Genomic DNA, 14,794 nt, shown 5'->3' on the forward strand with positions numbered 1-14,794 from the left:
TCTCTCTCCCTTCCTCCGTACCTGTCTCTCTCCCCCCTTCCTTTGCTCCCACTCTCTCTCTCCCTTCCTCCATACCTCTCTCTCTCCCTCCCTCCCATCCTCCATACCTCCCTCTCTCTCCCTTCCTCCATACCTCTCTCTCTCCCTCCCTCCTTTGCTCCCTCTCTCTCCCTCCCTTCCTCCGTACCTCTCTCACTCCCTCCCTTCCCCCGTACCTCTCTCTCTCCCTCCCTTCCTCCGTATCTCTCTCTCTCCCTCCCTCCTTTGCTCCCTCTCTCTCTCTCCCTTCCTCCATACCTCTCTCTCCCTTCCTCCTTTGCTCCCTCTCTCTCTCTTCCTTCCTCCGTACCTTTCTCTCCCTCTCTACTTTGCTCCATCTCTCTCTCTCTTCCTCCGTACTTCTCTCTCTCCCTCCCTCCTTTGCTCCCTCTATCTCTCTCTCTCCCTTCCTCCATACCCCTTTTTCTCCCTCCCTCCTTTGCTCCCTCTCTCTCTCTCCCTTCCTCCATCTCTCCCTCCCTCCTTTGCTCCCTCTCTCTCTCTCCCTTCCTCCATCTCTCCCTCCCTCCTTTGCTCCCTCTCTCTCTCTCCCTTCCTCCATCTCTCCCTCCCTCCTTTGCTCTCTCTCTCCCTTCCTCCGTACCTCTCTCTCCCCCTCCCTCCTTTGCTCCCTCTCTCTCTCTCCCTTCCTCCATCTCTCCCTCCCTCCTTTGCTCTCTCTCTCCCTCCCTTCCTCCGTACCTCTCTCTCCCCCTCCCTCCTTTGCTCCCTCTCTCTCCCTTCCTCCATCTCTCCCTCCCTCCTTTGCTCCCTCTCTCTCTCCCTTCCTCCGTACCTCTCTCTCCCCCTCCCTCCTTTGCTCCCTCTCTCTCTCTCCCTTCCTCCATCTCTCCCTCCCTCCTTTGCTCTCTCTCTCCCTCCCTTCACACACACACACACTCTCTCTCTCTTTCTTACAGGCACACACACAGACACACACACACACACACACACACACACACACACAAACACACACATTTACATACGCACGCATGCACGCACGCACACGCACACATGATCACACACACACACACACACACACACACACACACACACACACACACAGAGACTCACACACATCTCATACACACAAAACACACACACACTCTCTCTCTCTCTCTCTCTGTGTCTCTCTCTCTCTCTCTCTCTCTCTCTCTCTCTCTCTCTCTCTCTCTCTCTCTCTCTCTCTCTCTCTCTCTCTCTCTCTCTCTCTCTCCCCCCCAGGGAGTTCGAGTTCACGGTGCCAACAACACGACTCCGGCAAATTAGTAAAATTAACGTCATTTTCAGCCAATAATGTTCAAGTTTTATGGATTTCAACCCTATCGAGCACCTGTGGGATGAGCTGGACAGGCGAGTGAGGAACAACCACCCACCCCCAAGGAACCTGCAGCAATTGCTTCCGTTTATTTATTTATTAAAGGCAGAGTAAGCCTCCCGTAAACCATCACAGATACGGTCAGGCGTTTACACACAGTACAAACACCCTTTCATTTAAACACTCACCAATTGAGAACATCCTAGGTGCCCTCCGTAAAGAGCGAACAATTTTCAAAGAATTTATTTTTGCGTGGTTTATCTTACCCCTGAGCCATCGTGAACCCGTGTGATCCAGTTTTCCCTTTTCACAATGCAGTCGTCATAGTTAGTCATTTGAATGCGACTCGACGTGAGCTTATCTACAATAGCACGTTTTTTTATGCACGAAACAACGGCTGTGGTTCACAAGAACTCTAGCGATAGCTTTTGACTGTTGAGAGGAACGGCGATTTGCACTGATAAACCGGCCGTCGTCTGCTACGACCCTTGCGTGACCCTCGCTTCCGGGCTTTTCTTTTTTTAAACTTTCACAACTTCGAATTGTTCTGATCTTGTCTTGATGAAAAACGAATTCTTTTATGATTAAAGAATGTTTGTGTAACAAGCTGTCAATTTATTATTTAGATTTTAAAAGTTAGGTCTAGCGCAAAAACGAGGCGCCGTTGTTGTTAACGGAACAAGTCTACGAAAATAAATTCTTGGAAAATGTCTCACGCTCGACAGAAAGCAGCCAGGATGTTCCCGTTCGGTGAGCGTTCAAATGGAAGTATGCTTGTACTGTATTTAGACGCTCGGGGAGCTCTGTGATGGTTTACGGGAGGCTTACTGTGCCTTTAAGGAGATTTCTATAGCGCATAACTAAAAGCACTATGCGCAAAGCACTATGCGCAGTTCCTGCAAATCGAATGGCAGGCCATTCCTCAGGCCTTTGGCAGGAAGCTGGTAAATTCGATGCGGAACAGGACTGCAGAAGGCATCACAAAACGCGGCGGACACACCCATTACTGAACTGTTCGAAACTTGCAAATTTTGTTTTCGACCCCCATGTTGTTTCAGAGCTTGTTGACACGTAATGCGTGAATGAAATGTCACCATATTTTGGAAAAGGATCGCAGAGATAATGAATTAAACATGTTACAAATGTGATTCAATTTTGTTTGGTGGTTTGGAAGCTGTGTTTGTTTGCGTAAGTGGTCCCTAACTTTTTCCTATGAGTATATCTCCCATAGTGGTAACAGTGTGGTGGATTATTGTTTAGCCTCTGTTGACCTAGCCAATAACATTCACGATTTAACCATTGGCAACAGAATTGAATCAATGCATATGCCCGTGACCTTTGCGCTTGGGTTGAACGTGAATCAGCGCCAGCCCCCTAAACAAGCACGTGTCTCACAAGTTGTGGGGAACGATGCAAACAATAATGATTTTAATTTTTATTCAAAGTGTTAGATCAGACGATTGTAAAGCTAAGTTAAAGGAAGCGTGCGACGTCATCAGCGCATATTTGGACGAGGGGTTGGAGATTTTTAATAAAGCAATGTTACAGTCGGCAAAGTGCATGACCAACAAGTCGGAGGTGACACTGACGGTAGAAGTGCGTTTGATATTGAATGTTTGGAAAAGAAGCGATCTGCGAGACGGTTGCTGAGAAGTTATCAAAGAATTAAAACAGAAGATAAAGAAGAACAAGTCGCGTAAGGCGAAAATACAATATTTAGTCAAGTAGCTGTCGAACTCACAGAATGAAACTGAACGCAATGCAACGCAGCAAGACCGTATACTCGTAGTCCACCGCTCACGGCATAGGCAGTGAAATTGACAAGAAGAGCGGGGTAGTGGTTACGCTATGCTGCATAGCACGCTTTTCTGTACCTCTCTTCGTTTTAACTTTCTGAGCGTGTTTTTAATCCAAACATATCATATCTATATGTTTTTGGAATCAGGAACCGACAAGGAATAAGATGAAACTGTTTTTAAATTGATTTGGAAAATTTAATTTTGATAATAATTTTTATATATTTAATTTTCAGAGCTTGTTTTTAATCCGAATATAACATATTTATATGTTTTTGGAATCAGCAATTGATGGAGAATAAGATAAACGTAAATTTGGATCGTTTTATAAATTTTTATTTTTTTTTTACAATTTTCAGATTTTTAATGACCAAAGTCATTAATTAATTTTTAAGCCACCAAGCTGAAATGCAATACCGAAGTCCGGGCTTCGTTGAACATTACTTGACCAAAATTTCAACCAATTTGGTTGAAAAATGAGGGCGTGACAGTGCCGCCTCAACTTTCACGAAAAGCCGGATATGACGTCATCAAAGACATTTATCAAAAAAATGAAAAAAACGTTCGGGGATTTCATACCCAGGAACTCTCATGTCAAATTTCATAAAGATCGGTCCAGTAGTTAAGTCTGAATCGCTCTACACACACACACACACACACACACACACACACACACACACGCACAGACAGACACAAATACACCACGACCCTCGTTTCGATTCCCCCTCGATGTTAAAATATTTAGTCAAAACTTGACTAAATATAAAAAGAGATAGCAAAGCAAAAGTACGCTGAAGTCAGGAAGGAGTATAAAGATCTTCTTCGAACAAAGCGAACAGAGTACAGGTAAAAACAAGTTGATAACATATTGCTCTCTGCTGATAAACCAAAGGAATTTTGGAAGGAAATAAGGAAATGTAATAGAAAAGAGGTGCACTCCAACTCCGTACCAAAAGAGGCATGGTACGAACATTTTAAACACCGATACAGTTGAAGGTGAACCCGAAGACGATCAGTTGCCTGATACAGGTATCAGTGACGAAATTCTTGACAGTGAAATACATGAAATGGAAATTAGAAAAGCAATCCGATATTTAAACAAGTCGCGTAAGGCGAAAATACAATATTTAGTCAAGTAGCTGTCAAACTCACAGAATGAAACTGAACGCAATGCCATTTTTCAGCAAGACCGTATACTCGTAGCATCGTCAGTCCACCGCTCATGGCAAAGGCAGTGAAATTGACAAGAAGAGCGGGGTAGTAGTTGCGCTAAGAAGGATAGCACGCTTTTCTGTACCTCTCTTTGTTTTAACTTTCTGAGCGTGTTTTTAATCCAAACATATCATATCTATATGTTTTTGGAATCAGGAACCGACAAGGAATAAGATGAAAGTGTTTTTAAATTGATTTGGACAATTTAATGTTTGATAATAATGTTTATATATTTAATTTTCAGAGCTTGTTTTTAATCCGAATATAACATATTTATATGTTTTTGGAATCAGCAAATAATGGAAAATAAGATAAACGTAAATTTGGATCGTTTTATAAATTTTTATTTTTTTTTACAATTTTCCGATTTTTAATGACCAAAGTCATTAATTAATTTTTAAGCCACCAAGCTGCAATGCAATACCGAAGTCCGGGCTTCGTCGAAGATTACTTGACCAAAATTTCAACCAATTTGGTTGAAAAATGAGGGCGTGACAGTGCCGCCTCAACTTTCACGAAAAGCCGGATATGACGTCATCAAAGACATTTATCAAAAAAATGAAAAAAACGTTCGGGGATATCATACCCAGGAACTCTCATGTCAAATTTCATAAAGATCGGTCCAGTAGTTTGGTCTGAATCGCTCTACACGCACGCACACACGCACGCACACACGCACGCACACACATACACCACGACCCTCGTTTCGATTCCCCCTCGATGTTAAAATATTTAGTCAAAACTTGACTAAATATAAAAAGGAAGCGAGATTAACCTGGTCTGGTGTCCAGCACACGTGAACGTGCCTGGCAACGAGAAAGCAGACAAAGCCGCTAAAGAAGCTGCCCAAGGCAAAGGCGCCTCCGAGGTAGACCTGCCATTGTCTGCTTCTGAGATCAGTAGCCTTACAGACTCTCTTCTCTGGAGAGAATGGAGGAACAAATATATGCACACGGCTATAAGCTCTGGCTGGCTCATTCGGGAAGCCCCATCAAAACAGATGAACACCTATAATGCATGCCCACGTGTAATAAAAAGGATTAACCGCCTAAGGGCAGAAGCTGGGAACTACCAATTTCTGGAGCTTAAATGCACCTGTCAATCCGACCTCACCATTGCTCATTTGACTTTGGAGTGTGATTTGAACTCATGCCACTTTCAACCCCTGACTCAGTTTATAAACTCAAATAGAAATATCCTGCCAAATACCTCAAAGGAAAAATTAAGCTATCTTTTAAGTTTTAATAAAGACCTTGGGTGCCAAGGTCCCAAACTTATCGCTGGACTTGTGCACCCACTTGGTCCTTGGATATGAAGAGACATTGCTGCGGCTGACGCCATTGCTTCTCATACAGCTACTATATACTTTTTATCAGAACTTTTAAAAATACCATTTTGTATATCCAAATATCTCTTGACACCATTTTTAATTAGATGAGCGAGAGTGTGCGGGGGGCGGAAGGGTGGTGAACCACTGTACATAAAGGGAAAGTTTGTGTGCGTGCCTGTGTGTGTTCTTAATCTAAGACAAATGTCGCCAATGTTTTTACAGAGTGACGTTAAATAAACGATTTTATCATCATTTATCTGAGTCTGTATGTTCTGGCCTTCCTCACAGAAGCCATCACAGATTGAAAAGGGCTTAGAGATAAGCTCTAAATTTCTCAATCCTGTTTGAGTTGACTTCGCCTCCAAAGGTGATTGTGGTGTTTCGGCAATCAGGCACCTAGCAGGGCGTCGTCGACAAGTATGGGACTCGACATGATATGAGCAGGAATGGCATTATGGCCACTGAATCAATTTCGTGCTGTTCCCATTCCACGAATCTGGGAGGGACCTAAGCTTGACGGGTCCATGGTTCGGACCCGGCGAAGCCGGCGTACGGTGCGCCACTCAAGCCGGGTATTCGGCTCTACTTGCTACCCGGCGAAGCGGGTATTCATCTAGTTAAGAATATATTGCAAATAAAACATGTGCAAGGAATTAGTAAATGGATTCGTATGCATTCGCAATGATCGGCAGAAATGTTCAAGCACTCACAACCATTCGTAAGCCACTCGCACGGATTCGTAAGGCTTCTCAATTTAAATATGTTTTCTGTCCATTCTTCTCCTTTTTGCCGATTACAATAGTTTTATAATCGCAAGGATACTATAACACCAGCATCACAAACTCAGTATACATACCACAGTTGTTTTCATCGCTGCCATCACAATGGATGTCCCCATCACAGCGTCTGTCGTACCAGATACATTCACCATTGTTACATTCCCACGTGTTAGAATGCGGGCACACTTGTGATTCTGTAAGAAACAGTATGCATTTAGCTAGGTTAAAAAAAACACAACAAAAAACACATGTGCTGACCTTAAATGGGGTCAAATAACTCGCCCCCCCCCCCACACACACACAGACACACATTGTGTGTTTGGGTGTGTGTGAGTGTGTGTGCGGGTGAGAGATAATACGACAATTTGTGACTCTCCACCACGGAATGAGTCGCATGTCACCTTTGCATGATTTTCATATTTTTATATTTTGCTAAAGAGTTTTTATGCTCTATCCAGTGGTGAAACCCGTTTTAGAATAGAGCGAAAACTATTTGAGTTATAAGCCTGTGACTAAGGTGACCCTCACACTGTTACCAGACACTCCCCGGACTTATATTAAGCCTAGCGCAGAACCGCGCGAGGTGACATGCGACTCATTTCGTGGTGGGGGGTCACATTTAAGAGACAGAGAGATAGAGAGAGATAAAGCGAGAGAGAGAAATAGAGAAAGGTAGAGAGAGAGAAAGAGAGAGTGAGAGAGAGAGAGAGAGAGAGAGAGAGAGAGAGAGAGAGAGAGAGAGAGAGAGAGAGAGAGAGAGAGACAGAGAGATGTACTATACTAATGACTACAGTCACCGTGCAAAAGGAGAGACATCGCACTGACTGACAAAGAGAGGACATACCACAACCTTGAATTCTAAAAAAAAGGACATATCGGTCATTTCTCTCTCCCATAAACACACACACACACACACACACACACACACACACACACACACGCACACACACACACACACACTCACGCACTCGCACACACACGCAGACACACACACAGACACACACACGTACATACACATACATATAAACAAACACACACGCACAAACAAACATTGGCGCGCGCGCACATGGACGTACTTACTGCAAAATAAACACACGAACACAGACAGACAGACAGACAGACAGAAACACACACACACACACACACACACACACACACACACATACACACACACACACACACACACACACACACACACACACACACACACACACACAGTGCAAGAGACGAGACTGGCCAATCACATCAATGTCGATCAGCTAAAAGTAAATAATTGTCCTACCCGCACATCGGAACGTTTCCTCTCACGTGAATATGACGGTGTGTGAATATGATGGTGTGAGCGTATGTGTGTGTGTGTATGTGTGTGTGTGTGAGAGAGAGAGAGAGAGAGAGAGAGAGAGAGAGAGAGAGAGAGAGAGAGAGAGAGAGAGAGAGAGAGAGAGAGAGAGGTCGTTTAGCCACTTCCAACCTCCTCTCCTGCCGATACACATGTTATTGTACGTGTTATGAAAACTCATTGATATTAATTGAGCATAAAATAACCAAATTCGTTTTGTTTTGATGTTCTTCGCATGAAAACGAGTATTTTTTTGTTTAAAGCCTATTTGATGGTACGACACAGCAAGCCATGTAGTATTCTGTTTATCCTACATTATATACTTCAGTGCCAGATCTAACTAAAAGTCACCGACAGCGCTATTGCCTTTGGATCAACCCGCTTTAGAACTTCAAACCACTTTACTCAATTTGACATTCATTCCTCCGCCATGACACACACTCTCAAACTAGGACAAAGTAGTTCGCCTTTGTTAACACTGTTAAGTTTAATATTGAACATCGATGAAATAAATTCGAACAACGAAATCATGGTCACTTCAAAATATACCAGATAAAAAGAAAAGCAGTGGCCACAGGATAAAAGAAACCAAAAGGAACAACAACAGCAAAGCATATCCTTCCGCGATAGGATTAGCTTGACCTTCCGGTTGATCCCATGTACTACTAATTTACATAGCTTGACCTTCCGGTTGACCTCATTTACATGATATACACACGTGTGATTTGAACGATTTTTATCTCACGGGTCTATCTCTCTCACGTATGTAGGATAAAATAGTATACATATAATTTAATTTAGTTTTTTTTGCCGCGGACAATTTTGTATTTTCGCTGAAACGTAATTTCCTTTTCGCGGAAATCCGCGATTTCGATGACAATTCCCATGCCTGCTACTACGTTGTTACACAGACCTAGAAGACTGTAGGACGATGTCACTACGCTTCTTGTACGCTTCTAGTGCGATTGGTGGCGATGTCTATATAAATCGGGGGTGTTTAAGATGTTGTCATTTCTTCAAGTCCCCAGACACATAGACGCCGCTTCGACTACGCTGGAACAATAGCGAGATTTAAGAAACAGCACGTTTCGTTTTGCAGCTCGTTTCGTTTGGTGAATGAGTCACCCCGCGAAACGGAACGTGTAACGAGACGGCATAGGCCGCAGACAAGATTTAGATGTATTCACGTTTCGTTTCGGAATGAAAGGCCGGGCATGGCAGGATATGATCCGCTGACTGGGCATGGCATAATTTCAACTCCACGAGTCAATAAAGGATTGACATACTCGCATTGCACGCACAAGAGCTTCACATTTTTCAATTCATGCACCTGATCACATACGAAGCCAGAATAAAAATTCGATGCGATGACCTACTTCTGCTTCGCCATTTGCTTTCTCACCATGAAGTTGGATAAATGTACCAGGATCAGCACCCTTCAAAATATTTCAGTTCACAACAGTTGTCTACCTCCAATGAACACATTCTCAGCGCTGAAAGACTGTGAAAGGGTTGATGAATCTAGCAATGCATAAAATGGCCAACAAATAAAACTGTTAGTGTGCAAAAATACTCACAAAAGTTGACGAAATATTGTTCGTTTTTTGGGGGTGGAAAACGTGACTGCGTTTTGACGTTCCACGTTCCGTTTCAGTTGACCTTCACCTTTCCAGCGAGAGACCCCCGAAATAATGACGTTTACCACAACTTCAAAACGAAACGTCCCAACGTTTCGTTTCTTAAATCTCCGTATTGTCGGAGAGCGTACGTGGCCAATCGTGAGCCAAACGTGGGAGGATATCCATGAGCGTTGCTTGGTCGGGGTGGAATCTGCTAGGTTGGGAAGCTGCACGCTCTCCCTCTGTTTATTTTTGAACTGCACAAAACAAGTGTAGCCGGGTCGTGGCGCAGTACAGTCTTGGTGTAGTTTTTTTTTTTAAATTTGCCATGTACTGGATTATGACGGTGATTATACCCCACCTTCTAAGATGAACGGACCTGATGGTGGTTTTATCACGACCACAGAGAACTGCACAGCACAAGCGCAGCTGGGTCGTGGCGCAGTACAGTCGTGATGCAAAATGTCTTAACATTGAGGGGGAAGTGAGGTTTGTCTCCCGATGTGTGTGTGTGTGAAAAGCTTGTTTCAAAAACTACTGGACGGATTGTGATGAAACTTGGTACACATATTTTTGAGAGCATTTGCTTGAAACATATTCTCGCCGATTTTGATAGGGCTATTAATTGATGACGTCATATGTGACCGTTTGTAAAAGTTGACGCGGCACTCTCACGGCTACAGTTTTGTATCAATGTGTTTGAAATTAGATAACTTTTTCAGATCTGCGTGATTGGCATGGTCGTCGTATGAACGTATAGCTGTGTGACGGCGATTAAACCCCACCTTCGAAGATGAACGGACCTGAAGGTGGTTTTATCACGACCACAGAGACCTCACCATGATGCTACCACGCTGCTTTTTGTACGATAATGGCGTTCCCGCTGCGTCCTTAATAAGACTTTGCCACGCTTTCCATAGACCACGACCCGGTTTTTGTGCAAGCGTGGGGAGAGCGTGCAGCTTCCCGACTCCACCCCGATCAAACCACGCTCATGGAGATCTTCCCACGATTGGCCAACGATTGTCCCCGCTCTCGGACAATTTTACAACGTAGTAGAAGCGGCGTCTGTGTGTGATTGGGGTGTAAGGTTACCTTTTCCGTTACACCCCAATCACACACATACGCCGCTTCTACTACGTTGTAAAATTGCCGTACAAGCAGCGTGGTAGCATCGTGGTGAGATCTCTGTGGGTGTGATAAAACCACCTTTAGGTCCGTTCTTCTTCGAAGGTGGGGTATACTCGCCGTCAAAATCCTGCACATGGCAAATACAAACAAACTACATCAAGGCTGTACTGCGCCTCGACCCGGCTACGCTTGTTTTGTGCAGTTCAACTTAAGCGTAGGGAGAGCGTGCAGCTTCCCGATCTAGCAGATCCCACCCCAACCAAACCACGCTCATTGAGAATCTCCCACGTTTGGCCCACGATTAGCCACGCTCTGGATGTTGACGGCGATATGATAAGAATAAGAATAAGAATAAGAATACTTTATTATCTCATAGAGAAATTCAGGCGTGGTACATAACAATAATACAAACAAGACATTGATTTTACATAAGACATATAGCACTATATAACAGGGCAGGTTATAAACACACCTCCCACATACCTCTCTGGACATTCCTTGCATTGCTTACGCATTCAGACATGAACACATCCATGTCTCACTTACACATCGCACACATGGACATTCTTATACGCTCAACTTACCCATTCACACATGGACATTCGACCACGCTCCACTTACACATTCGTATACGCTCCACTTACACATTCACACATGTATGGACATTCGACCACGCTCCACTTACACATTCTTATACACTCCACTTACACATTCACACATGGGCATTCGACCACGCTCCACTTACACATTCTTATACGCTCAACTTACCCATTCACACATGGACATTCGACCACGCTCCACTTACACATTCTTATACGCTCAACTTACCCATTCACACATGGACATTCGACCACGCTCCACTTACACATTCTTATACGCTCCACTTACACATTCACACATGGGCATTCTTATATGCTCCACTTACACATTCCCACATGGACATTCGACCACGCTCCACTTACACATTCTTATATGCTCCACTTGCACATTCCCACATGGACATTCGACTACGCCCACTTACACATTCCCACATGAACATCTTTAAAGCACTGCGCTTACATATTCTCGCACACCTACGCGTATAACGGACTATGGATAAACATCATTGCAAAAACTCATAGCATACAATATATCACAGAAAATATACGGACGTACATAAAACCAATACATACATGTACATTACTACTGATTGCACTGACAGAAGAGGGGCTGAGTCGGGTATGTGGATGTGTTTACATGTTGCCAAGGGTGATGGATTTGGGGATGAAGCTGTTTTGATAACCCGATTTGATAACGTTTTTAGATCGGCGTGATCGGCATGGTCGTGGTATAAGGACGTAGCGCTGTGTGACAGGGCCACTATAGTCAAAATATCAAAAGACAGTTATAATGTGCCACACCCTTGAGAGCAGACACACACAGATCGACGTGTGGAGAACTTTCTTTTTGTCAATGCACAACTTGCAGTAGGGTTTGGGACTAAGCGCATGGTGGCCGCCGCTATTAGTCTCTTTCCCCTTTATTTGGGGACAACAAACATCCGGTGTTTTTTGGCTCACGTAAGTGTAGCCTATGCGATCGTAACTTTGTCTGTCTGTGCGTTTGTGCGTGTGTGTGTGCGTGTGTGTGTTTGTGCGTGTGTATGTCTGTGGTAGAAACTTTAACATTTCGTCATTTGAAGACGTCACATTACGGCGTGAGAGGGTTAGACGTCACGCGAAGGAATTACTGAAAGTCTCGGTTTTGAGCGGGCCGAGACTAGTTGGAAGGCAAGAGTTATCTTTTTCTTTTCATGTCTTGGCGTCTCAAATCTTATTAGTCAGAAAGCGCATGCACGTAGTCTCGACCAGCGCGTGGTGTGCTTCTTTCTGAGTACTTTACGTCACAAATTGTACTTTACGTACTTGATGATGACGTAAGTTAATTGTATGTGTTCTATTTCGTTGACTGAGCACGGCCGGGACCAGTTGGCGTGAGCGCTGGGGTTTCGAGTTTCATTCGACATGTCAATGCATCGCAGTATGAAATAATACAGGTAGGAGGTTAGTTCTTGTACTTTGGGTCAACCAAAGTCGATAAATGCATTCTTCACTATGGTATTGAGTCTGATTTCGTCGTCCATCTTGAATCGAAAAGCACTCTTCTTACAAAAAACCCCAACTTCGTTGCGAGCTACGGCGAAGCTTCGCATGTCAAAACTTGAGAAGCGATGTTGGGGTCAAAGTACCACGCCGTAGCTGCGGGGTTTTGGTATTAAGACTTTGCGAAGCTTCGTGTAGTGAGTTTGTGTTACTGTTTGTCTATTTCTTACGTGAGCCTTGAAGGCTTCGCCTCTTGTTTGACAAGAGTTAAGAAAAGTTTCGTCACTACCGCGTCAACTTTATCATTACGTCATGTTTCTAAACAAAGGGACGTAATCGCTTCACTTTTTTACACAGCTGAAAGTGATTGTAAATCTCTCCCTGTCTCTGCGGAAAGAAATATAGGAAATTCGAAAGGGTATAATATGTTTCCCATGCGGTGTAGCATGTGAGAATTTTGTGAGAGAACGTTATACCGCGGATTTATTTTTGCAAAGTGAGTAGCTGCAGTTTGGTTACGGCGAACAAGGCTTCTGTGTGCTGATCAGTCCACAGGCGGAAGGGATCGTTTACTGGACCACTACTTTCATAGACAGACTACAAAGTATGTCACTCAGCTTCGAGTCGTGCTCCACTAACTTCAGAAAAAAATATGCAAAAAATAATTGCCAATGTCAAGAATCTTTGTAACTTACAAATGCCGTGATAAATGAATGTTCTAACTATCTGTACCTTTTATATTTAGCTGCCTGTCCGCTGCATGCTTTTAAACCGTATTTTGTGCGACCAAACGTGTCTGTCAACGGCATACCACTTAGATCATGTGCGAATGATGATCGTCGTATGTCCGATGCGATCATTTTTTATATAATAACCGGATAGTCGATGATTATTTTCATTGGTCGACTTAAATCGTCTGCGTCGCTTCCGTTCACGGTTACTGTTATTCCGTTGTTATGCCAAAAACCTAAAGTGAAACTCCCGTGGGTAGCTTCCCTTTGCTGCAATATTTACATATGTTTTAGACCAATGAGCACTGGTATGCATATTCGGTGCGGGATGCATGATTTCTTACCAACTACAGGGTAGCGTTTCGCAAACGAACATTCGTCCAAATGATGGTTAAAAACAACCTACAGCGGACGGCAGCTGAAAATTAAAGGTACATACTGTTAAAACAATCATTCAGCTGTATTTATTTGACCTCACACAGACTGTAGGAAGTGGCAAACCGTCTTGAACAAAAACAAATTGTCCGCAGGAAGCGACTCCAAGAACACAGACGACTCGAAGCTGAGTGTCATACCTTGCAGTCTTTCTATGAAAGTAGTGGTCCAGTGAACGATACCTTCCGCCTGTGATCAGTCCTGCGAAGCAATCCGTGTTGTAGTGAAGTTTCCACGTGTATCGTCAGCGTGTTTTTAACCAGAAGTTTATTGTCACCTTGGGTCCCCCAACAAATCTTTAGCCTTGGGTCTGTTAAATATGCTGGGTCACGGGATCCTGCAAGTCATGAATAGCGAGACTCCATTTGATTGTATGTTGGCACAACCTACGTTTGGGCCAAACTTCTGGAAGTTTGTGAGTGCTGGATTTAAATTAGCTATTTAAAATGTAACATGAATCAATGTTGCTTGTGTCGGAGTCTCAAACGTCACAAAAAGATGGTAAAAGCAGCGTGATACTTACCAATCAAGACAATAAAGCTCGGGATGACAACACCAAGATACGTTGTTGCAATCATTTTCTTGCTGCCTGCTCATGTCCTGATGTAGAATCGATGTTGCACGCTGGAGAGAACGTACAACAAAGCCAGTGATACTATTATACAATGCAATCCGTTCTGCCTCACAAAATGGCTCACATGCTTATCAAAAGGAAGAATCGTAGCATTGTTGCTAGCAGCCATTCCATACGCTTTGCAAGGAAAAAGTCATTTGACGTCACATGACGTCATTGCACAATTACGGAACATTCTGAAAATAGGTCACAAGCAGTGTCAGCCAGCCCAGGCTGTGTGGACATTCACTGCGAACCCCCTCCTCTCTCTCTCTCTCTGTTTCTCTCTCTCTCTCTCTCTCTCTCTCTCTCTCTCTCTCTCTCTCTCTGTTTCTCTCTCTCTTTCTTTTTCACGACTTTCCGACCTTGAC

At 43.8% G+C, this 14,794-nt stretch overlaps 1 protein-coding gene across 1 annotated transcript in view; it reads right to left on the reverse strand.

The window, feature by feature from the left end:
- Positions 1-14,543, reverse strand: part of LOC138974655 (uncharacterized) — a 37,784-nt gene extending 23,241 nt beyond the window's left edge. Inside the window, exons 1-2 of the mRNA XM_070347378.1 lie at positions 14,334-14,543; positions 6,552-6,668 (exon numbers count right to left, since the gene is read on the reverse strand). Of these exons, the coding sequence (XP_070203479.1) occupies positions 6,552-6,668; positions 14,334-14,388 (172 nt within the window). The 5' untranslated portion in view covers positions 14,389-14,543. The remainder of the gene's footprint in view (positions 1-6,551; positions 6,669-14,333) is intronic.
- Between the last annotated feature and the right edge of the window lie 251 nt (positions 14,544-14,794).

This window comes from Littorina saxatilis, linkage group LG8 (genome assembly GCF_037325665.1).
Source record: "Littorina saxatilis isolate snail1 linkage group LG8, US_GU_Lsax_2.0, whole genome shotgun sequence".
Classification (NCBI taxonomy): Eukaryota; Metazoa; Mollusca; class Gastropoda; order Littorinimorpha; family Littorinidae; genus Littorina; species Littorina saxatilis.